This window comes from Artemia sp. Qi Xiang Cuo, chromosome 12, assembly GCF_049724085.1.
Source record: "Artemia sp. Qi Xiang Cuo chromosome 12, ASM4972408v1, whole genome shotgun sequence".
Lineage (NCBI taxonomy): Eukaryota > Metazoa > Arthropoda > Branchiopoda > Anostraca > Artemiidae > Artemia > Artemia sp. Qi Xiang Cuo.
Genome location: NC_142805.1, coordinates 36,196,286 through 36,220,793, shown reverse-complemented (window position 1 = coordinate 36,220,793; position 24,508 = coordinate 36,196,286). Strand labels below are relative to the sequence as shown.

The 24,508-nt window shown below is 35.8% G+C and overlaps 1 protein-coding gene across 5 annotated transcripts in view; it reads right to left on the bottom strand.

The window, feature by feature from the left end:
- LOC148946069 (myosin light chain kinase, smooth muscle-like) overlaps nt 1–24,508 on the bottom strand; it is a 289,632-nt gene that overhangs the window by 83,028 nt on the left and 182,096 nt on the right. For 4 of the 5 annotated variants that reach the window (XM_089098047.1, XM_089098049.1, XM_089098048.1 and 1 more), the window contains exons 5-6: nt 8,277–8,582; nt 6,644–6,806 (exon numbers count right to left, since the gene is read on the bottom strand). In XM_089098047.1, the coding sequence (XP_088954173.1) occupies nt 6,644–6,806; nt 8,277–8,582 (469 nt within the window). The remainder of the gene's footprint in view (nt 1–6,643; nt 6,807–8,276; nt 8,583–24,508) is intronic. The other variant, XM_089098051.1, reaches the window with a different exon arrangement.

Genomic DNA, 24,508 nt, shown 5'->3' with positions numbered 1-24,508 from the left:
GGGCCCGTTCCTTTTCCCTGCCTTGTAAATCAAACTCGGCTCAGATGTCTATTAAAGCTCAATTACATTAGCTCTTTCTTCCAACCAAGATATTTTCAGATCTTTTTTCAGAACCCCATCTGGTTAATGTCCTGATGAAAAAATTTGGGAAAATCTCCCCTGCATACACTTTATTGGGTACAATGCCCGGAAAACATAATTAGAGCCCTTACTCTTACTTCCAACCAATTCGGCTGAGATTCAACAAGTAGACTCCGTAATGGCAATAACTTACAGACTCCTTGCTTCTGCTCCGATGTGTCGGCATGGATAAGGAACGCCATTAGGCACAAAAAAGAACACTTGCTCTAACAGCCGTTGAGGTTTGGCAAGGTTCACCTTTCTCCTATATAATCTGGTGACAAGAATTTAGAGAGTCACTCCGATCCCCCATCCCCTGAAAAAGACCGTTTCGATCAAGATCATCAAAAAGTATAACTAGTAAAACAGCTTTTACTTGCCTACCTGTCTCGTTAAGATCCGACAACCCTTTCAGGTAATTGCCCTATCGACAACAATTTAGGGGAGATCTCCCTATAGATTGGTTCAAGTACAACATTATGAAGACACACAAAAAATAATCGTCTCTACTTCCCACTAAGTTTGGTTAACATACAATAATGTATTCTTAAGAGATCTGCTAGTGACATGAGTTAGGGTGACCTTCACAGCCCCAAAACACTTAATCATACTTCCAACAAAGCTTGGTTGAAATCCGACAGTGCCTTCTGTTAGATACCCTGATGACTTGGATTTAGGATCCCTCGTCATTCGTTTTCTGAAAAAGGTTATATCGTAACTGAACTCCAAGAAGACATACCTAGGACACTAGCTCTTACTTCCTACAAAATCCGGTCAAGATCTAACCATCGATTCTGGGAGTTGTCTAAATGACTTGAATTTGGGATCCCACCCGCACTTTCCCAAAAATATTGATTGTTGTTGAAGAACCAAAGGCACGACCATGAACACAAACTTTTAAGTCCTATCCAGGTTTGGTTAAGGCATAAAATTCTATGAAACTCGCATGAAATCTGCATAGATTCTCTCAGAGGATTTATAAAATTGAAAGTAAACGTGAAGATTTAAGTGGTGCTAATAAAAGGAAAATACAAAAACCGCGAGAAGAGTCTAAAAGTAAAGGTTCAAAGCTCGATAAGTTTTTTTTTTCAAATCATCGAAACATGAAGTTAAATAGCCCAAACCCGGGCCACATTACCGACTAAAAAATTCAGCCTAGTCTGAACCAGCTGAAGTTTTAAATAATCCTGAAAATTAAATTACCTTAGCTAATTCCGATCCCGATCACCAGCATTTTCAGACACCAAATGCAATATTGAAAAATCTAGCTGTAACGACAAACGAGGTGAAAAAGTTATTAACGTTAAGTGATCCTTGTCATTCAAATGGACCTTTCTTGAAGGATTTCGTTCAAAAGCGGTCTTTCAGTACAGCGTACTATTCTTTCAAAACTGCAGCAGGCCAAATTACGAGCAAGTTTTGGCTTTGTTGATCTCACAATCTAGATCGGATCTCTATTGTTTACCATTTTGGCTTTTTAGCCAAAGTGCTGATTAGCAAAGCTGATGTGAAGGTAATATTAGAGACTGGAAGGGTCTCAGTAAAAAATTCCAGTTCATGCAAGTAGCAACATTCATTTACAGTCTTGTTTCCTGTATGCAACTTGGAAAAAGAGCAAAACGGTAGCTGATCAAATTTCAGATGAGTGGAAAAAATAGAAAGACACACTCATACGGATTGTGGATTTTTATTCAAGCAATAGCTTTGAATTCATTGTTGTTTCATGGTCACCGCCAATGACGGTGCAGCAGCAATGAGGGGGAAATACTCTGGGCTAAAGGAAAGAATTAAATATATACCGAAAGTGGACTACGTATACTGTAAACAACATAACCAAAACTTGGTGGTCAATGATACAGAATCAAATATTTCTGAAATAAGACATTTTTACGACAGAGTTCAAAATTTTCAGCACAAGCTTACCTAGATGACAAGAGCTTTACACTGTCGTTGAAGAAATAGCTTTCAAAATGTTATGAAGTGTTAGACAGAGGTTATTATACAGCTTAAAAAAAACCGTGACACAGATAGCATTAATAATTACAAACAACCCGTAGAATTTCGAATTAATTCTTGTGCTCTCACTTGAAACTGAGATATTAGTGTATGTAAATATAATTCTAAAAGTACTACAGAGGCCAAAAGTTAACCTAGGCAGAGCATCCTAGTTTCTAAGCCGCACTTTCGACGAGTTAAAATTTTTAAGAGAGAACTTTACCGTCTTTCTTGCTGATACTAAACATTTGGCTTAATCATGGGACATAATTTGTATTATACAAAATAAGCGTAAGCGAGCTGTCAAACGCTTCTTTTATGAGTTATCAGTTAACTTATAGAATTGACGGCCCATTGAAAACGTTTTAATTCAAAGTTTTCAATGTAGCCCTGGTGCCGTGGCTGGGGATGCCACGGCTGGGGGGTTGCCCACTTTGACCATATTTTTCACTATGATTTGGCTTTTTTGCTTATCTTTGAGTCGAGAGGGGGCGCTGTAACTAATTTTCTCCAGTCACCTACACAAGGAACAGCTCTATCTGTATTGGAGACTAACGACGCTTTTTGACTTCTGAGGTCCTTGTGTTGGCCCTGCAGCGTATTGCTGCAGCTGAGTTCGAACTCTGGGCTCCGTATTAGAAACTGGGATAGCTCAGCTACAAATGAGATTCGAAAGAATGCGTTGAATTAACGGTATGTTTTCATTCCTGATCCCTTAGAATTTAGTAAACTTTCCTCAATAGACAATAAAAGAGAAAAATACTGTCCTTCAAAACACTGATGGCCAAAGAAAATGTGCACAAAAAAGGCATTCGAGAAATAATGAACCTGCTGGTTGAAGAAAACAGCTGTTTTATCAGTAACCTTCCAAATTTTACTACATCTTTGCAGCTTTATTTGACGATACCGGTCAAAACGGTTACATTGGAAAGAAGCTTTCCCAAACTTAAATCAATGAAGCCCAATTTCAGACTTAAATAAAAAACAAGTTTTTTTTCAAATGAAAGTAAGGAGCAACATTAAAATTTAAAACGAAAAGAAATTATTACGTATTATGAGGGGTGTTGCTCTTCCTCAACACCTCACTCTTTACGCTAAAATTTTTGTACTTTTAAAAAAAGCTTCTTATTGTTCTGATTAAACGAACATTTTCAGGAGTCGACCTTTCAGGAGTCGTTCTTAAGAAACTGGGACAGAATTCAAACTTTAGCGTAAAGAGCGGGGTGTTGAGGAAGATCACACCCTTCCCCCCCCCCCCCCATATACGTAGTAATTTCTGTTCGTTTTAAGGTTTAATGTTCCTCCTTACTTTCAGTTGAATGCCAGGAAATCTGGCTACACCTCCATGGAAAAATCCCTCCTCCCCACGGATATATTCTCTAGACAATTCAATCCTGGTAAAAATTTACCCCGGGCAATAACCTTAACATCTCCAGGCGTAAAAATGATTCGGCAAAGAGAAAGCAAGACATAATACGTATTTCGAATAAGTCTCCTGGCTAATTCCCCCAGTGTAGAATTTTCCCTGAAAAAATCTCCGCCTGGAAACTTCCCTCCCCATGCAAAATTATCCCCGTAAAAAATCCCACCGGCGGAAAATTCGCCCCTCCCACTCGAAAAAATGTAGGCTATGTATACTTCCCTATAACAAATACCATACGTAAACATTGGGCAAATGTTGCAACTTAAAGACCTTTCTCCAGGCGCTGTGTGTGTATGTGGGGGGGGGGGTCATGATATCTCGAAAGGCATAGTTATTCAGCCTTTCAACTATTTTGAACCAAATGGCTAAGTCAAAATTTTGATCGAATGATTTTGATAAAAAAAAAGGGGCATAGGAGGGGGCCTTGTTGCACTCCAACTTTTTTGTTCACTTAAAAAGGGCGCTAGAACTTTTAATTTTCGTTCAAATGAGCGCTCTCCCGTTATTCTAGGAGCACTGTGTTGATGCAATCACCCTTGGGCAAAAAAATGAAACAAATAAACACGCTTCCCTGATCTTTCTTCTGGCAAAATATACAAAATTCCACATTTTTGCAGATAGGAGCTTGAAACCTATTCAGTAGGGTTCTCTGATATGCTGAATCTGATGGGGCGATTTTCATTAAGATGCTTTAGCTTTTAGGGAGTGTTACCCCCTTTTTTTCAAAAATAAGACAAATGTTCTCAGGCTTGAAACTTTTGACGGGTAATACGAAACTTAATAAAACTTATATATTTGAAATCAGCATAAAAATTCATTTATATATATATATATATATATATATATATATATATATATATATATATATATATATATATATATATATATATCTATTTATATTGAAATTCCGTTTTTTAGAGTTTCAGTTACTAGCTGGGTCGCTCCTTACTTACAGTTCGCTACCACGAACTGTTTGATACCATGACCCAAACTCGATTGAGATACTTCGCACTGTCAGTCACTGAATATTAAGAGACACTGAAAGCTAATATCACCGAAATAGTTAAAAAGTTTTTAGTTAAAAAAACAAAAGAAAAAAAAAGGACTATACTTGGGAACTTCAGTAATTCTCACCCTTCCTCAATATTTTTCATATATTTTTATATACAGATATATAATATCTATATACCTATATAATGTTCGTGTATTTTCATATATAGAATAGAAATTTATTTTTAGATAAACAATTATTTTTATATAGGTTAGTAATATTTGTAAAGAATTTTTTCTACTTAGCTGCATCAAACTATTTTTATAAGCCCCTCAATACGTTTTGCGGTGGCCCCCTTTTGTCAGTGCCATTACTGGGCCCATCCTATCGATTCCTGCATTATTTGGCTTGACAATGCTATCAATATTGCGCATTTTCTCATGAGAGCAAGGCTGAAAATTCATTTCAAAACTATTTTCTTCGCCCGCGTCTAAAACTGCCATTTTCAGAGAAATGGGAGTTGTTATTTCTCTATAAAGTTTCTTCTGAATCCGGAGTTATTGTCACATAATAAACACCAAGTTTTAATTTATCTTTCCTCTCTTGTTTCAGCACTAGAAAAAGTATATTCCTGGACTGTTGTCTTTAGTACAAGAAACAAGGTCTTATTAGAAGAATTAATATCACTGCTGCGTTAACCCCATCGCAGTGTTATCCACCTGGGACCAAAAGAGCTATTTGTTTTAAATACAAAGACTGGGGTAGCCAATTAGTATTAACTCTGTGGCGGATCCAGGAGGGCGCCCCCCTAACTTAGTATAAAGTAGTGTAATTTACTTAATTAACGCAAGTTTGCGTTAATTTTACTTGCTCCTTACGCAAGTTTATCGGATCAACCTATTTTGCGCCCTCCCCCCCTAAAAAAAATCTGAGTTTGCCCTTGCATTAACTAGAATACTGGAAAAGGCATTATTCTGGGAGAACTTCCACGAGGAATTTTGCACGTTTTTCTTGTTCTGGTTTTCACCACCATCTCTCCTTTTTATCTTCATTTTTTCTCTTATGTGTTATACTGAAATCAGTGACGTTTCTTTCTTTTTTAGCAGTGCAACTATGTTTACCCGTTGATTGGCCAAATTTTTACTTGATTTGAGGATTATCCTACCGCCTCTTTCGCTTTAATTTGAACTAATCATTGCGTATTAGAACAATAAAGTTAGATATATTTTTTCGTAAACTTTAAAAAGGGCGAAAGAATAGATAACCAGGGTGAAACTCATAGAACCTTGGTTGAGAATCTAGGCTGACGGTAGTTTAAATATAAACTGAATTTAAATTAAACATAGTTTAAACACTCGCCAAATCTAAAGTAAATATATTAAGGAGCAATTACGTATTAATATTAAATACACACGAACATGTAAAATGATAAGAATCATAAAACGAAACAAAACGAAGAAAAGCTGCAACAAAAGTCAAAGCCGATAAAATAAATTAGCAAGGATGAATTGGTCTCTAGAATCTCTATATTTCAGGCCCAGTGCGAAAGATTTATTACTGGCAGAGGGAAGGGCATCGACCGTGGATCATACTATTTTTTCATTATTGAAGTTTTTCCAGATTTTAAGCTTTAATAATTTTTTTTGTGTCAATGCATTAGATGATTTGTACATCAATGCACTAGATACTATTTCCAGAATTTTCCAGAACGTTCCTACCACTCTTTTTCTGAACAGCAAACCTCAACAATTTGTTCACACAAACATAAATAAAAATACCAAGCCCAAGACTGAGTAATGACAAAGTTAAATTCCATCCTTGCTAGTAGCATCAATAACCCCAAAATATATTAACGAAATCCCGTTTGATGGTAATTATAGTGCATTCCTGGCTTCAGCAGTAAAAATTAATAGTGACTCAATAAGTAGGAATAAAGTTAGAGAGCATGCAAAGCTTTTGTAACTTGAAGGTATTAATTATATGTACTGTCACGAGCAATAGACACCTAATTAGAAAGAAGAAGAACTTGCAATTTTAACAACTAAGCATAGGAATAGTTCCATGAAGTTAAAAGAAGTCACGATAGGCATATTATAACATATATAGTTTACTACCTTGAATATTAACTGAAGCAAAATGACAGTCTGATCCATGACTGTTCGCGACAACGATAATGTACTTTCCACAATCATCATCATTGACATCGCGCAAATGCAGAGTTGCAAAACCGTCTTTCACTGAAGTTGAGATTCTCTCTGACGTTTCCAATACTTCATTCTGAAAAAATAAAAGAAACAACAAGTGAATATCATCTCATTTACCTTTTCCTCCTTTATTATCAAATAGAGGGTGTTTCTAATTTACAGATTGGGCGACATATCATGTATTCTCTTTGATTTTGCATGGGTTCCCCTTGCCCATGGAAGTAGGCCACGGTCAGTCGTTGGACTTATGATATATAGTTGGTATTAGCGTGTATTTTTCCTATGTATTGTAGTAGTTTCCTTTAGTAATTTTTTTCTTTTTTAGACGATTTTTGTATTTAGTATTTTTCTATAGTTTGTGAAATACCATGTATTGGTTTACTCACTTAATAAAATCCTATTATATCATGGGTTTCCCATCTGAATTAAAAAATGCTCAAAAAGAATCTGTACTCCGAAAAAGCAAGTTCCAACCTAATCACAACAGTGATTTAAGTCTGCAGGGACAAGTTCATTATTGTTCTTCTCTTTTATTTGTATAAATTTATTCACAAAATTAGTAAATGACACTTTTTGTTGCATGCTAAGATACTATCAGGAAAACCTTTCCCAAAGCTTGCTGTAATTGACAGGAGGTTGGAAGGAGGAGAGGGGCTATCTTCCTCTTATAAAGAATCGTACATTTTTATTTTAAGTTTTAACTTCGCTGCAACGTTATGCAGTAAGCTTAACGCACGATAGTATAATACATATTTAGTGGATATAATGTGTCAACTGAAGTGTAGGTAAGCTTGAGGTGGTATTGCACTAGTATAGAGTAAAACCAATGGAACAGAGAGAGAAAATATGCCATGTAACAAGAAGAAACAACAAACATACCCCGTTTAACCACACAACACTTGGTTCAGGTTTGCCAACAAATAATGTTTCTAGATGAACTTCACTTCCTCGAATAGCAAAAATATCCTCCGGTCCCTTGATTATAGCGGGTATTTTTTCAAAGCTTTTTCTTTTGCCCCCTTTATAACCACCGCCTATTTTATCTCTTTCTGAGGGGACAATTATGACTTCAATCAATGCGGTGGAGGACCCTTCAGTATTCCAAACATGTATAAATGTGTATAATAAACTTACTTTATAAATATGTATAGCTCCAGTATAACAAACTTTATAAATATGTTGCTACAAAATGCAACGAACGCGTTATAAGATAGAAAATGTTTATTACTGACCCACACTTTTGGCTGTATGCTAAGATACTTTCAGGAAAACCCTTCCCAAAGCTTCCTGTAACTGACAAGAGGTTGAAACGAGGGGAGGGGCCATCCTCCTCTTATAAAGAATTGTATATGTTTGTTTTAAGTTTTAACTTCGCTACAACGTTATGCAGCAAGCTTAACATAGTAGAACACATATTTAGTGGATATAATGTGTCAACTGAAGTGTAGGTAAGTTTGAGATAGTATTGCACTAGTATGTAGTAAAACCAATGGAACAGAGATAGAAAATATGCCATGCAACAAGAAGAAAGAAGCGAACATACCCCTTTTAACCACACAACACTTGGTTCAGGTTTGCCAACGAATAATGCTTCTAGATGAACTTCACTTCCTCGAATAGCAAAAATATCCTCCGGTCCCTTGATTATAGCAGGTATTTTTTCAAAGCTTTTTCTTTTGCCCCCTTTATAACCACCGCCTATTTTATCTCTTTCTAAAGGGACAACTATGACTTCAATCAATGCGGTGGATGATCCCCCAGTATTCCAAACAGTACACTCAATCATTCCTTCTTCTGCTAACGTAACTGGGTCAATTTGCAGAACACTATGATAATTGTCGTTGAGAACCTAAAAATTAAACAAAAAATAGAAATGAATCATATTAGACTTGGTTTTACCTTTTAGCATTGCAGCATGAACACAGCCAAAAAAAAAGATTGCTTTAGTTTGTCGTCAGAATGCCATTTTAATAGGAGATTTATTTTTTTGGTCAAAAAACGGTCTTAAGGCAAAACTACAAAACATTGTTTGTCCCAATGAAAAGCTACGTTTGTAGAGAAACTAATAAAATGCACAAAATGCAGTGAGGAACACAAAAGCCTTTTTTTGTTTTAAAATCGACGTTCAAAAAAACTCTATATGCAAAAAACGTCGTGTCTTCGGAACAGCTTAGGCGATCGAATTCAGTTACTCGGGGATTGGTCCATTGGTTGCGGAAACTTTGAATTTTTGTCAAACAGTTCGTGGTAACGAACTGTAAGTAAGGAGCGACCCGGCTCAAAAGCAATCGAAACTCTAAAGAAAGGAATTTTGATTAAAATAATACATCAAAAGAATGAAATTTTTATGCTGATTTAAATATATAAGTTTCATGAAGTTTAGTCTTACCCATCCAAACTTAAGCGCCTGAGAAAATTTGCCTTCTTTTCGAAGAAAGGGAGAAACAACCCCTAAAAGTTATAGAACTTTAATGAAAATCCCAATCAGATTCAGCGTATCCGAGAACTCTACTATAGAAGTTTGAAGCTCCTATCTGCAAAAATGTTGAATTTTGTATTTTTTTTTGCCAGAAGAAAGATCACGGATGCGTGTTTATTTTTTTAATTTTTAATTTTTATTTTTTTTTTTTTTCCAAGGCTGATCGTATTAAACCAGTAGTCCTAGAATATCGCGAGAGGGCTCATTCAAATGGAAATTAAAAGTTCTAGTGCCCTTTTAAAGTGACTAAAAAAACTGGAGGGCAACTTAGCCCCCTCCCCGGCTCCTTTTTTTCCCGAAGTCCCCCAATCAAAATTTTTAGATAGCCATTCTGTTCAGCATAGTCAAAAATCTAATTAATATGTCTTTGAGGATGACTTAATTCCCCAAAGTTCCTGGGGGGAGGGCTGCAAGTTATAAACTTTGCCCATTGTTTACACATAGTTTTGGTTATTGGGAAGTATACAGGCGTTTTCAACAGAAATTTTTTCTGGTGGGGGCGGAGGGAGAGGGGTCGGAGTAGGGCTTACGGGGGAGAATCTTTCCCTGGAGGATGTTTCCTTGGGGGAAGGGACATTCCTATGAAGGGTTCGCCGAATTTCCCAGCATTATTTAAAAAACGATCAGAAATTAGATTAAAAAAAACAAGTTTTTTTCAACTGAAAGTACGGTAAGGAGCAACATTAAAACTTAAAACAAACAGAAATGATTACGTATATGAGGGGGTTCGCCCAACTCCCTAATATACGTAATAAAAACATACGAATATAGAAATTCTTTACGTAAGTTAATTCGTAAGTTACGTTAGAACAAAATTTCGAGAAAGCCATTTAGCCAAAAAAAGGAAAATTAATATGCGAATTTCGTTTTAATTATTCATATACGGTGAGCCAAAATCAAAGCTGTACTAATTCAAAAAGGTTCAGAAAATAAATTTAAAAAAACAATTTTATTTAACTGAAAGTAAGGAGCGACATTAAAACTTGAAAGGAACAGAAATTATTACGTATATGAAGGGTTTGTCCCCTCCTCGACACCTCACTTTTTACTCAAAAGTTTGACTCTGTCTTACAACTTTATTTTTAAAATAATAAAAAACTTTAGCGTAAAGAGTGAGGCGCTGAGGAGGGGACAACCCCTTTCATATACGGAATAATTTCTGTTCGTTTTAAGTTTTAATGTCGCTCCTTACTTTCAGTTAAAAAAAACTTTTTTTTTTATTTAATTGCAGGGAAGGTGCAACGTTGTTTGTCACGGAGCATTAGCTTCTAATTTTTTACAGAAACATGTAAAGTAATTGCAACAAACTATATAAATATGTTGCTACAAAATGCAAGGAGCACGTTATAAGATAGAAAATGTTAATTACTGACCCACGCAAAGCATGAGTTCAGGTTTCGGATTTGTTTGTGGAACTTTTTAGAGAGAAAGTGTCGTCCTATAAAATGTCAAACCAATTCATTTGGACATTGTGTGGCAATGCAATTCGCAAGCAAGCAGCAACCTCCAAATAAATCACCTTTGGCTACTCTTTCCAAGGGGAGATGGAGGACTCCACAGTAAATATATGCAACATTGAAGGGCCCCAATGACTGTAATTGCGTACACTTGCGTAATTTATTGCATCTTTATAGATTTGTACTGGGTTTTGCACCCCAGTTTGTTGGCGTTGGAGATTGCGATGGTGTTGTTCTTCTAGCGCAATATTCTTTCTTCTTGAATTTCATTTTTGACTCGTTCTGATTCTCGCTCCAGCTTGTAATTCTCGTTGCCGCTTATCTTCTAACTAGATTTTTCATTGTTCTCGCTGTTTCATATCTTCTAAACACATATTTCTTTGTTCTTCATTTTCATTTTTGATTCACTCTTATCCGCGTTGTTGCATGTCTTGTAACCGCATATTTTTTTTGGTTCTTCATTTTCTTCTTTGACTCGTTGTAATTTTCGCTGCCGCTTATCTTCTAACACCGTATTTTTCTCCTCTCGACTTCATTTTCTTTTCCTTGCAATTGCTGTTGTCACAAGTATTTTAACAGAAAATTTCTTTGTTCTTCATTTTCGTTTACCATTACTTCCGACATTTTCAAATCCCCTTTGCCTTAGCTGCTCGGACTGGTCTTGTCACATTTGATGGTCTAGGTTGTTCATTTTCAACCATAGTGAATATATATTTTTAGGTCGTCCTTATGATCTTGTCTCATTTGATGGTTCAGTTCGTTCTTTTTGAGCAATTGTTAATTAACGCTTTTGTCCTCTAAGCATTATGAAACTCCTTAAAACGTCTTTTGTAAATAGACTCATTACGCATGGTATTTTATACTTAGCTATGTTTCTTTTTTTTATTTTGCATGCGTTTTCATTTTGCGGGCGAAACTGATGTAATTTATGCTCTTGAAAAGTGCTCATAGATATGATGTTACTAATATGATTTTTTTTTCCCCAAAATTAAGGCTCATAGCGATTTTTTTCAAAACTCGTGACGTATCTAGATCGTGTTTTTAAGGCCAGAAAATCTCAGGATGCCAATTTTCCAAAAAAACATTTTTGAGAAAAAATTTATGCATACATAAACCAATAAATATGCAATTATTACTCGTTTAAAGAGATAAGATATATTATTCCATCTTGTTCCAAGAAAATTACCACACTAACGAGTGTAACTGAATTAAGTAAAGAGTTGTTTCCTCTGCTGGGAGACACAGTCGGAAAAACAGGAGTTTAAAACAGTATATGGGTCAAAACGAGGGTGCCACTCCCTAGTGATTTATCACTATTTTCTAGAATTTTTTTTTATTGCCCAGTGATGTTAAAAGGTAGTGATTTTTAGCATAATTTTTGAAAAGAATCTAGTGATTTTTGCTTTTATTGGTGATTTTTCTTGGAATCACAAGAATACCCAGGCCACGATTTACGCATAGGCCCAGTAGGCCCGGGCTTAGGGGCGCCCAATACCGACGGGCACAAAAAGAAACACTGAGCGATTTTTTTCTTAGCAAAAACTAGACTAATGGGATTTATCGTGAAAGTGTCAGGTGCACTTTGCTGCTGCGCTTCCTATTCACAGAGAAATAATTTTAAAACAACACAGGAATCCCGTAGCCGCTTAATAGCTGTCAGATATCTCCAAAGAATGGCAGCTGAGATCTCGGTATCACCTCTCTCTTGAATTACTTTTAGCTCATCACTCATCAGTTGCCTTCTGTTCAGGGCTTCCACTATCCCCAATTTTTGGGGGATTTCCCGGTAAATCTCTGTGTCTCCCCGAAAATTGCTTGGGCCTAGGGGCATCCAAATGCTTCGGCCTAGGGCGCCAAAGATTAAGATCAGGCTCTGAGAATACCCCAAAGATTCAATGAATTTTTAACAGCTGATTCAAAATAAAGTTAGTGTTGGTATTTTAGTTTTGAGGAGACATTCTGCCAGAAAGAACGAATTTATTACCTAAAAATGTACGATGTGCTTTTGTTTTCATCGTGACTTTTCCCTTCAATGCCTTCTGTTGCTTTCTTACTAAAGTATCCTAGCTCATTCAGTTGATCTGCACGCCAATATTATTCAACCATGTCATAGAGGCGAGACAGAGTACAGTAGTTTTATTTATTTCTGATCGAGCCGCGTTCACTTCAGTTGAGAGGGACGCCGAACTAACTAAAATACACTCTGAGCATACTACTCCCCATCTACATAGTGTGTTTCTATTCAGTTCAATGCCGTTCCCTGAAATTTCTTTTCCCTTGCCATTCCCTGAAATTTTAACTAATACCCTTAGGAATAGCAATAGTAGTAGGTATAGTAGCAGAAGTAATAGGAGGAGTAATAGGAGCAGCATTAGGGATATCAGTAGTAGTATTAGTGGTAAACAGTAATAGTAGCCTATTGACATTGTGCTTTTTTGGTCTAGTACACATCCCCACCTCATGCCCTGACAGTTTCAACTTAATACTTTGAGCCATTTCTAATGTATTGCTGATACGTCCTGCCGATAACCTGCATGCACATAATGTGTTTGGATTTAGCCAAACATCCCCCTCAACTGTCCCTGAAAGTTCCATGTTCAAACTATTAGCCTTAGTAATAGTAGTACTAACAGCAGTAGTAGTACTACTGCTACTAGTAGTAGTAGTATGCAAATAGTGCATTTTTATTTGTCCAACATTCCCCGGACCTAATACTCTAAGCCGTTTTTGATATGCTGTTGATTCGGCAATTTGACTGCCTGCATACACAAAGCGTATTTCAATTTAATTTAGTAGTAATCGTGTGGTAATAGTTGAAGTAGTAGTAGTCACAGCAGCACTTTTAGCAATGGTAATAGTACAGTAGTAGTACCAATTGCAGTAGTAGTAGTAGTAGTACCAATCCCAGTAGTAGTACCAATTGCAGCAGTAGTAGTAGTAGTAGTACCAATCCCGGTAGTAGTACCAATTGCAGTAGTAGTAGTAGTAGCACCAATCCCAGTAGTAGTAGTAGTATATACATTTTGCCTAGTTGAACACCCCCTTTAACATGCACTGAAAGTTTCAACTTTTAGGTGCCTGTGTTACAGCAGTAGTAGTAGTAGTAGTAGTAATAGTAGTAGTAGTAGTAGTAGTAGCAGTAGTAGATGTAGAAGTAGTAGTAGAATTAGTAGCAGTAGTAGTAGCAGTAGTTGTAGTAGTAGCGTGCAGATATTGCCTTTTTGGTCAATTTATCACCCCCTCACCATTTCCTGTAAGTTCCAATTTAATGCACGCAGTTATTCCTAAGTTATGCCGTTTCGACAACCCGTATGCCCATAACTTGTTTTGATTTAGTCCAACAACCCCTCAACATTCTCTGAAAGGTTCATCTGAATTCCCTTCGTCTTTTTGGATATTAAAGGCCAAACATCCCCCCTTTCCAAATAACAAAATGTTGTATGTAAACAGTGGGTGAATTGCATAACTTGCAGCCCAAGTGAGGGGGGGGGGTGACATCCCCAAAGATATAGTTACTGGATCTTTTAACTATGTTAAACAAAATGTCTGTCTCAAAATTTCGATTGGATGTGTTTGGGGAATTGATGGGTGTGGGTACATATTCTGAAGGCACAACCATTGAAGTATTGGAAATCATTCTACAATATTGAACTCTGCGGCGTCCATTGATTTACAATGTATATAGGCAAAAAATTCACACCAAAGAGTTTAGCTATAATACTGTGCGTGAATTTTCCCAATAAATAACAGTTTAGCAACAGAACGTCCAACGCTGTCATGTAGAAACATCTTGACTATCATTCTTTGACCCAAAGGTCACTCATTCGCCGTCGCTGATCTAAAAGACTTTAATGCAAACTCTAAACATGAAACGACAATGGTAAACACAGTTAACGTTATCCTTCACAATTATATTGGCAAACTTTCAGAATAGATGTATCCAATTTCTATTCCGGAGAATCAAAAAATTCCAACGGAAGTGTCTTCACAAAACAAGTGTCTTATTCCAATGGTTTTATTTTTCTTGGAATTTGTCATTTGGATTATGGGATAGGAAAATATTTTCACAAGTAAGAGCCATTGGTGGCGCATAGAGCGTCGAATCGACGATTTAGTTGCTGGGTCTTTTTACAGGGACAGGTAGCAAGCTTATCGCCCGACCTTGCTGAGGTCGATATTGAACCCTGGGCTCTGCATTGCCAAGCAGAGAATCAGTCCTCTGTGCTAGAAAACTTCGTATCTTTTTGGAAACAAAAAAAGATATTGGAGTCAGAAAAGCTCAAAAAGTTCCCAGAGAGAGAGAGAGAGCAGGTTACATACTACAATATAGACCGTCCATTTCTATTTATTAAATAAAAGAAACAAGTTTTTTAACTGAAAGTAAGGAGCGACATTAAAACTTAAAACGAACAGAAATTATTCCGTATATGAAATGGGCTGTCCCTTCCTCAACGCCTCACTCTTTACGCTAAAGTTTGACTCTGTCTCACAACTTTATTTTCTAAAACAATAAACAACTTTCTAAGACAATAACTTTAGCGCAAAGAGCAAAACGTTCAGGAGGGGACAGCCCCTTTCATATACGGAATAATTTCTGTTCGTTTTAAGTTTTAATTTTCGCTCCTTACTTTCAGTTAAAAAAAACTTTTTTTTTGTTTAATTTCTGAACGTTTTTGAATTAATGCAGCTTTGATTTTGGTTCACCGTACATGAATAATTAAAACTAAATTTGCATATTAATTTTACTTTTTTTTGGCTAAATGGCTTTCTCGAAATTTTGTTCTGACGTAACTTACGAATTAACTTACGTAACGAACTACTGTATTTGTATATTTTTGTTACGTATATTAGGGAGTTCACCCCCAAGTCAATACCTCGCTCTTTACACTACAGTTCAAAATTTGTTCCAATCCTTTAATAATGACCCCTTAATCACAAAGGCCGTTAATTAGCATAAATAGATCTGATGAAAGTACAAAAAAAACTTTACCGTAAATAGCGAGGTAATGACTTGGGGGCGAACCCAATCATATACGTAATAATTTCTGTTCGTTTTAAGTTTTTTTGTTGCCTGTTACTTTCAGTTGAAAAAATTGTTTTTTTTATTTAATTTCTGATTGTTTTTTTTTTAAATAATGCTGGAAAATCCAGCGCCCCCTGAATCAGCTCGAGGGTGTCACTCATTCGGTTTGTTTAAAACAAATTGTTAAAAATTCTTTGGCTTCGTAGAAGTTATTTTTATTCATGTTTTTATTATTTTTTATTATTTTTTTTTTAGTCTATTTAATCTAATTAATTAATTTAGTTTATTTATTCTATTTTTTCTATAGTTTTCGTTTTATCTATATTTTCTTTTCTTCTCCTTCGTATGTGAGTAAGTGATCATTTTAAATTTTCTTTCGCTTTTCATCTCTAAGTAAGCAACTCATTTGTCTTCGCCCTTTGTACAGGCCAATGAGCCTTTGGGGGAATAATAACACGTAATATTGTAAGTGTATCTAATGAAGAATAAATCTTATCTTATCTTACCGTTCATAGCAGTATCCGTTCCCACCATGAAAACTTCCTCTGTGGAAGGATCCTCCCAAGTAACCCCCCCCCCCGAACTACCAGAAATAATCCCCCTTGAAAAATGTCTGTATACTTCCTATAACCAATACTATATGTAAACATTGGGTAAAGTTCATAACTTGCAGCCCTTCCCCCGGGGACTGTGGGGTATTAAGTCGTCCTTAGAGACATAGTTATTGTAGTTTTCTACGTTGCTGAACAAAATGGCTATCTCAAAAGTGTTATCGGGTGACTTTGGGAAAAAAAGAGTGTGGGAGGGGGCCTAGTTGCCCTCCATTTTTTTGGTCACTTAAAGGGCCCTAGAACTTTTAATTTTCGTTCGAATGAGCCCTCCTGCGATATTCTAGGACCACTAGGTCTATAGAATCACCCCTGGGAAAAAAATAAATAAATAAACACGCATCCGTGATCTTTCTTCTGGCAAAAATACAAAATTCCACATTTTAGCAGATAACAGCTTGAAACTTCTATAGTAGGGCTCTATGATACGCTGAATCTGATGATGTGATTTTCATTAAAGTTATATGATTTTTAGGGGGCATTTCCCCCTTTTTTCGAAAATAAGGCAAATTTTCTCAGGCACTTAACTTTTGTTGCGCAAGACTAAACTTGATGAAACTTATATATTTAAAATCAGCATAAAAATCTGATTCATTTGATGTATCTATTGGTATCAAATTTCCGTTTTTTAGAGTTTCGGCTACTATTGAGCCGGGTCGCTCCTTACTTACAGTTCGTTACCACGAACTGTTTGATCAAATTAAAAGAAAGCTTTTAATGAAAGTGGGAAACAAAATATAGCTTAAACAAACAGAAATTTTTCTGTGTAAAAAGGGGGGAGCTTTCCCTAAAACCTCTGCATATTTACACTAAATTTTAACATATGCTTCATTAAGGGTATTGTTCATAGGCTATCTTTAATATGTTGAAACTTTACCGTAAAGGTTTGGTAGTTCAGGGGGCAGTTGTCCATTCCATAAATAGTAAAATATACCTTTTTAAAGATTCGATGTCAGTTTTTAGTTTAATTAGGAAAAACACCGTCTTTTTGATTTATTAAATAAAAAAAACAAGTTTTTTAAACTGAAAGTAAGGAGCGACATTAAAACTTAAAACGAACAGAAATTATTCCGTATATGAAAGGGGCTGTCCCCTCCTCAACGCCTCGCGCGTTACACTAAAGGTTGACTCTGTCTCTCCACATTATTTTTTTAATCAAAAAAAAAATGTTGCGTAAAGAGAGTGGCGGGGAGGAGGGGCCCGCCCCGTTCATAGACGGACTAATTTCTGTTCGTTTTAAGTTTTAATGTCGCTCCTTACTTTCAGTTTAAAAAACTTGTTTTTTTTTATTTAATTTCTGATCGTTTTTTAGTTAATGCAGCTTTTATTTGCATACAAATTTTACTTTTATTCCGTATATGAAAGGGGCTGTCCCCTCCTCAACGCCTCGCTCTTTACGCTAAAGTTTTTTATTGTTTTAAAAAATAAAGCTGTGATACAGAGTCAAACTTTAGCGGAAAGAGCGAGGCGTTGAGGAGGGGACAGCCCCAAACACCTGAATCACAAAGGCCGTTTAATTAGAATAGATAGCTCTTTTGAAAGCACTAAAAAAAACTGTAGCGTAAAGAGCGAGGTATTGACTTGGGGGAGAACCCCCTCACATACGTTATAATTTCTGTTCGTTTTAAGTTCTAATATTCCTTCTTACATTTCAGTTGAAATGTAATTATTCCGTATATGAAAGGGGCTGTCCCCTCCACAAGCCTCGCTTTTTACGCTAAAGTTTTTTATTGTTTTAAAAAATAAAGTCGTGAGACAGAGTCAACTTTACCGTAAAGAGCGAGGCGTTGAGGAGGGAACCGCCCCTTTCATATACGGAATAATTTCTGTTCGTTTTAAGCTATAATGTCGCTCCTTACTTTCAGTTTAAAAAAGTTGTTTTTTTTAATTTAATTTCTGATTGTTTTTTAGTTAATGCAGCTTTTATTTGCATAAAAATTTTACTTTTCTTTTGCTAAATGGATGTCTTTAAAAATTAACTTACGTAACTAACTTTTGATACGCTGAATCTGACGGTGTGATTTTCATTAAAATTCTTTCACTTGTAGGGGATGTTTCATCCCTCTTTAAAAAATCGAGTAAATTTTCTCAGGCTCGTAGCCTTTGATGAGTAATACTAAACTTGTTAAAATTTATATATTTAGAATCAGCACTATAAACAAATTGTTTTGATTCATTTATTGACATCGAAATTCCGTTTTTAAAAGTTTAGATTACTATTGAGCCGTATCGCTTGTTTTTTTATTGTTTTTTTTTATTACGTATATGTTATTACGTATATGAGGGGGTTCTCCCCTAAGTCAATACGACGCTCTTTACGTTAAAAATTAAGAAAATTTTAATTCACAAACCCCCTGAATCACAAAGGCCGTTTAATTAGAATAGATAGCTCTTTTGAAAGCACTAAAAAAAACTGTAGCGTAACGAGCGAGGTTTTGACTTGGGGGAGAACCCCCTCACATACGTTATAATTTCTGTTCATTTTAAGTTCTAATATTCGTTCTTAAATTTCAGTTGAAAAAACTTGTTTTTTTTTTATTTAATTTCTGATCTTTTTTTAAATAGTGTTTGGAAATCCGGCGCCCCCTTCATAGAAATGTCCCTTACCCCAAAGAAACATCCTCCACGGAAATATTCTCCAGAGTAACCCCCTCCTCTAGCCCCCCCCCTCCAGAAAAAATCCTTCCTGAAAATGGTTGTATACTTTCCAATAACCAATAAATAATGCTGGCAAGTCTGGCGCCCCCTTCATGGCAATTTCCCTTCCCCCATGAAAACTTCCATCATGAACAGATCCTCCAACATAACCACCGACCCCCCCTTCCCACCCCCTACCACAAAAAAAAAACTCCTGAAAACATCTGTATACTTCCCAATAACCAATACTATATGTTAACATTGGGTAAAGTTCATAACTTTTAGCCCTCCCTCTGGGAACTTCGGGGGATTAAGTCATCCTAAAAGACATATTTATCATATTTTCGACCATGCTGAATAAAATGGCTATCTCAAAATTTTGATCGGGTGACTTTGGGAAAAAAATTAGCGTGGGATTGGGCCTATTTAACCTCCATTTTTTTGGTCAATTAAAAAGGGCACTAAAACTTTTAATTTCAGTTCGAATGAGCCCTCTCACGATATTCTAGGACTACTGGATAGATACGATCACCCCTGGAAAAAAAAAACAAAAACAAACAAACAAACAAACAAATAAACACGCATCTGTGATCTTTCTTCTGGCAAAAAATGTAAAATTCCACATTTTTGCAGATAGGAGCTTGAAACTTCTATAGTAGGGTTCTCTGATACGCTGAATATGATGGTGGGATTTTCATTAAGGTTCTATAACTTTTAGGTGGTCTTTCCCCCTTTTTTTGAAAATCAGACAATTTTTCTCAGGCTAGTAACTTTCGTTATGTAGCAGTAAACTTGATGAAACTTATATATTTAAAATCAGCATTGAAATCTGATTCTTTTGATATATCTATTGGTATCAAAAACCCGTTTTCTAGAGTTTCGGTTACCATTGAGCCGGGTCGCTCCTTACTTACAGTTCGTTACCACGAACTGTTTGAAACATAGCTGCAAGGAACAGGAAATAATCCACATGGTATTCTGCTATGAAGCTTATAGTCTATATGAGAAAAAATCTCACCAATGCCTAGATCCGCATGAGCAAAAAGTCCCAGATGAATAAAAGCTAATTTTTCTAATTTAAAAAAAAGCTAATTAAATGCTAAAGAGCAGCAAATTTTATTCGCTTAAGCTCATTTCATCAAACATTAGACCATCTAGCTATCACATTAGCTTTATTTTATTTCTTAAAACTGAATTTGGATTTCCAAGAGATTGTTGAAGGAAAATTGATATGAATGGATAAGCAACATATAAAAGTACTTGAGATAAACTCTGTGGTTTTATATGAAGTAGGATAATGCTCTGTGAAAAGTTTATGATGGTAATTATAATGTGAAAAAGATTGAGCCACCGAAATTTAGATTTACTATTTAGTTGATTCGTGCCATGATGTCGAAGGTAAAATTGAATAGAAACTTTCTCATTATAATTACATTGGGCTGAATAGATCGTAATGGCATTTGTCTGAGATAGTTCAAAACGGCGGAGATATACAAATTCTACAGTTCACTGAACTGCGGTTGAGTTCCTAATAGTCAATGATTCTTTCTCCGCTTTTAAGAGAAATATTTTTTTTTCCAAGAGAAAGAAGGGTCAACACAGGCACGGCAGATAGGCTGCTTGCTTTATGTGACATATGGAAATAAAGGTAAGGGACAGCTCCCTCTTTTTATTGTGGGATGGCGTTTGAGATCATGGTGCAATAAAACAAGCAGGTTTGGCATAGTCTTTATTTTTTATTTGCTTATGAGCCTCAACGTTCTCAGCTTTTCAAGCTTTTGGATATTGTACAAACAGTAGGAAAAGTAGCCGGTGTCAATTTACCCATGTGTGGTTACTGGGGACATCGGAGTCAATAGAGTTAGATAGTGACACGACGCTTATTGATAACATATTCGTGAATGTGATTCGGAACCAAAATACCATAATCGATGTCTGCTTTTAAATGTGTCAGATCCCGGTGGTTTCATACCAGCTTCAGGGAACTCCTACTTGATCTTACAGGTCCGTAAGTATTAGAAAATATTTTGACCAGGATAATTTCCCCGGTTTAGGTGTAAACTACATAAGACAGAGTGCCCCCCCCCCCCCATAGATAAGAATTGTTCCTATGCCGAGAAAATGAGTCATTGCTATTACTTGAACAAGCTTGTGAGACGGCGAAACTTGAAGCTCCAGTAAAGAAAAAAAGATAAGAGAGATATTCCGAGGAAGCCATGTATTATGAAATTCTGAATTCTACAAATAAAATAAACCACCTGAATATGACTGGTAATCTGAGTGACAAAGATGGTGACATATTATTAATCTGTAAGAAATATAATGTGGATATTACAGAAAAATAAAATAGGATATTACGGAAAGCTAAACATACATATTTTAAAAACCCATTTCAAAAAAAGCAGGGAAAGTCTTCTAAGACATGGGAGACTGTAAGATCAGCTATTGATCTGAAGAATATTGTTTTCTCGTGAATGGGTAATAGGCTGGAAGCAAATGAGGTAGTTAGCAAAATGGCTTGGCATTTCTCTAAAGTTGATTAAAAACTTAAAATTGTCAGTTGAAAGTCGGCCGGATGATAGTTCTTTTGAACGATTATAGCTGGATCCCAGTGATATTAATATTTCTCTTCACGAAAATAGTGAGTAAGAAGCAACACAGTTTATGAGTAAAGTACAGGGTGGAGCTGTTCGAGCTAACGTGTTCCATTTTAAAGTAACAAAGCATGTTTTGTCCGTTATTTTGCAGTTTTACGTTGCTTTTGTTGATGATCTGAAAATATAGGTTTTCTTTAGTACACGTTTCTAATGCCAGGAAAAACTCAAGGATCTCAAAGAAGATAATAATAATTACTTTAAACACACTAGAGTAGAATTGTTATTTAAAAACATGACCGCGATGATACTAATATTTATAAACCTGCATCGAGATTATTCAACATTCGAAAAAAACTTATATAGACGGACAGCTGAGTTTCTTGAGAGGAAAAATTTCTTTCATGCAAACCAGTTTGGTTTTAGAAATAGATATTTCATTTCCATGGAGCATTTCATTTCATTTCCATATTAAATGTCTATGATTAGCGATCCTACAGATGGAAAGCTGAAAGTCGTAACTATTAGTTTGAACATTTTAAAGGGGTTCGACACAGTCAAACATGCTACCCTTTTGAAAAACCTGGATAAATGCGGTATTAGCGGCAATCCTTTGCAGATTATTTTATTATATTTAAGTCACCAGTCCCTGTTTGTGAAACTGAAAGATACAAATTCAAGAGACTGTCGAGTATGTAGAGGTGTCCTCCACCCACTGACCAACCCCCTCGGCCCTCTTTTCGATATATTTACTCTTATGAATATATATGTCAATCAATGACAGAAATTTTGCAAAATCTAGAAAGATATTATTTGGTTAGATAAGGCGAACATAAATCGTATTATCTTCAATAGAACATAATAAAAATGTGATTTAATCTAGCATCTAATTGACAAGACTTCTAAGATAGGTAGTTATTACACAACTGTAATTACTATCATTGCAAGTAATTTATGATCTTTAAAACTAACTATTTTAAAATTGCAGGTAGCCATTTTACTCTTTAGAAATCAAATACAGTGGGTATTTGGCACAGTGGGCTCAGATTCTAACGACACCAACGCGGTAATTTATTTAATTACAGAGTACAATTTATACCTTTCTGATTTATAAAGCACCAATTGTACAAGGTACACCTATTTGGATAACCACTTCTTATAGCATGTAACCTAAGAGGGAACATAAAAATTTAAAATAAATAAAAGCGGTTTGCTATTTTAAAACAGAAACAGATGCCAAGTTCTTATGTAATCTCATCTCTATTTTAAAGTGTTCAACATGCTGCTATGCTGTGTTGTTTTTACACTGTTATTTCTATTTCATTTATGATAGTGTTCATCAAACAGTTCGTGGTAACAAACTGTAGGTAAGGAGCGACTCGTCTCAATAGTAACCGAAACTCTAAAAATGGACTTTGGATACCAATACATCAAAAGAATCGGATTTTTATGCTGATTTCAAATATATAAGTTTCATCAAGTTTAGTGCAATCTATCAGAAAGTTACGCGCCTGAGAATTTTTTTTGATTTTCCAAAAAAGGAGGAAACACCCCCTAAAACTCATAGAACCTTAAAAAAAATCACACCGTCAGATTCAGCGTATCAAAGAACCTCTACTGTAGAGTTTTCAAGCTCCTATCTGCAAAAATGTGGAATTTTGTATTTTTTTGTTTTTTTTTAGCCAGAAGAAAGATCATGGATGCGTGTTTATTTCTTTTTTTCTGTTCCCCAGGGGTGATTGTATCGACCCAATGGTCCCAGAATATCGCGGGAGGGCTCATTCGAACGGAAATTAAAAGTTCTAGTGCTGTTTTTAAGATACCAAAAAATGGAGAGCAACTAGGCCCCCTCCCACGCTTATTTTTTTCAAAAGTAACCTGATCAAAGTTTTGAAATAGCCATTGAGTTCAGCATGGTCGAAAAATATAATAACTATGTCAGTATAGTCCTTCTAATGAATTCTGCCACTTTATGTTCCTTCCGGTTTTTCTGGTAGGTAATTCTATTCTACAGGGTCATTACACCTTTCAAAGAGACGGGTTTTCTATTGTGACATTAATTTTTTGGAGGTCAAACTCATGGATACATGTTTATTTATTTTTTTTTTTTTTAACTGATATTTTTTCAATGAAGTCCATAGCAGTGCGAGAGGATTACACAATTTACATCTTAGTGTTAACTGGGCAATGACTAAAGGAACATTTTAAGGTGGAGAAAAAAAGGGGTAATTAGTGATTGGATAATTTGAACCAAAATTTTCGAAAAAGGTAATTACTTCTTTAGTTTACGAGATTTGAGAATTTTTTGCGAAAAGATATTTGCTTAAAGATATTGCGATGGTTAGGAATGCCTCACGGGTAATCAAAGAATGGGATGCTTGCATCAACAATACAAAGAATAGGCTCAGATACTTAATAGATTTGACGCTTACAAGAGACATTGCTAGAAAGTATTCAATAGCTTAATTGAAAAGTAACGATAGAATGACATTGTGACTTGACCTAGCTTTACCTCGCCGATGGGTTCTGTATAATACATAAGTAACGTTTGAAAAGTATTGTCAATTTAAAAAGAAGCAATCGGAGATGTTTGATTAACCTTTGCAAAAAAAAAGGGTAATGGGATTTGTGAATTGGAGGAGATGCCATGATTATGTACTGTATAATACACAAGTGATGTTTTGGAGCGTATTGTCAATTTAACGAGAAAATGACTGAAAAGTGTTTTGAGGGAGATGGGTTGCATGGAGGGTTGAGTTGCATGAGAGTTCAGTTAAAGGGAGTACAGTTACACGGGGGATTCGGTTATACAGGGGTTCAGTTACAAGAGGGTTCAGTTGCAAGGGGGTTGAGTTAATTGGGGATTGAGTTCCACGAGTGTACGAGAAAATGACTGAAAAGTGTTTTGAGAGAGATGTTTTGCATGGAGGGGTGAGTTGCATGAGAGTTCAGTCAAAGGAGGTACAGTTACACGGGG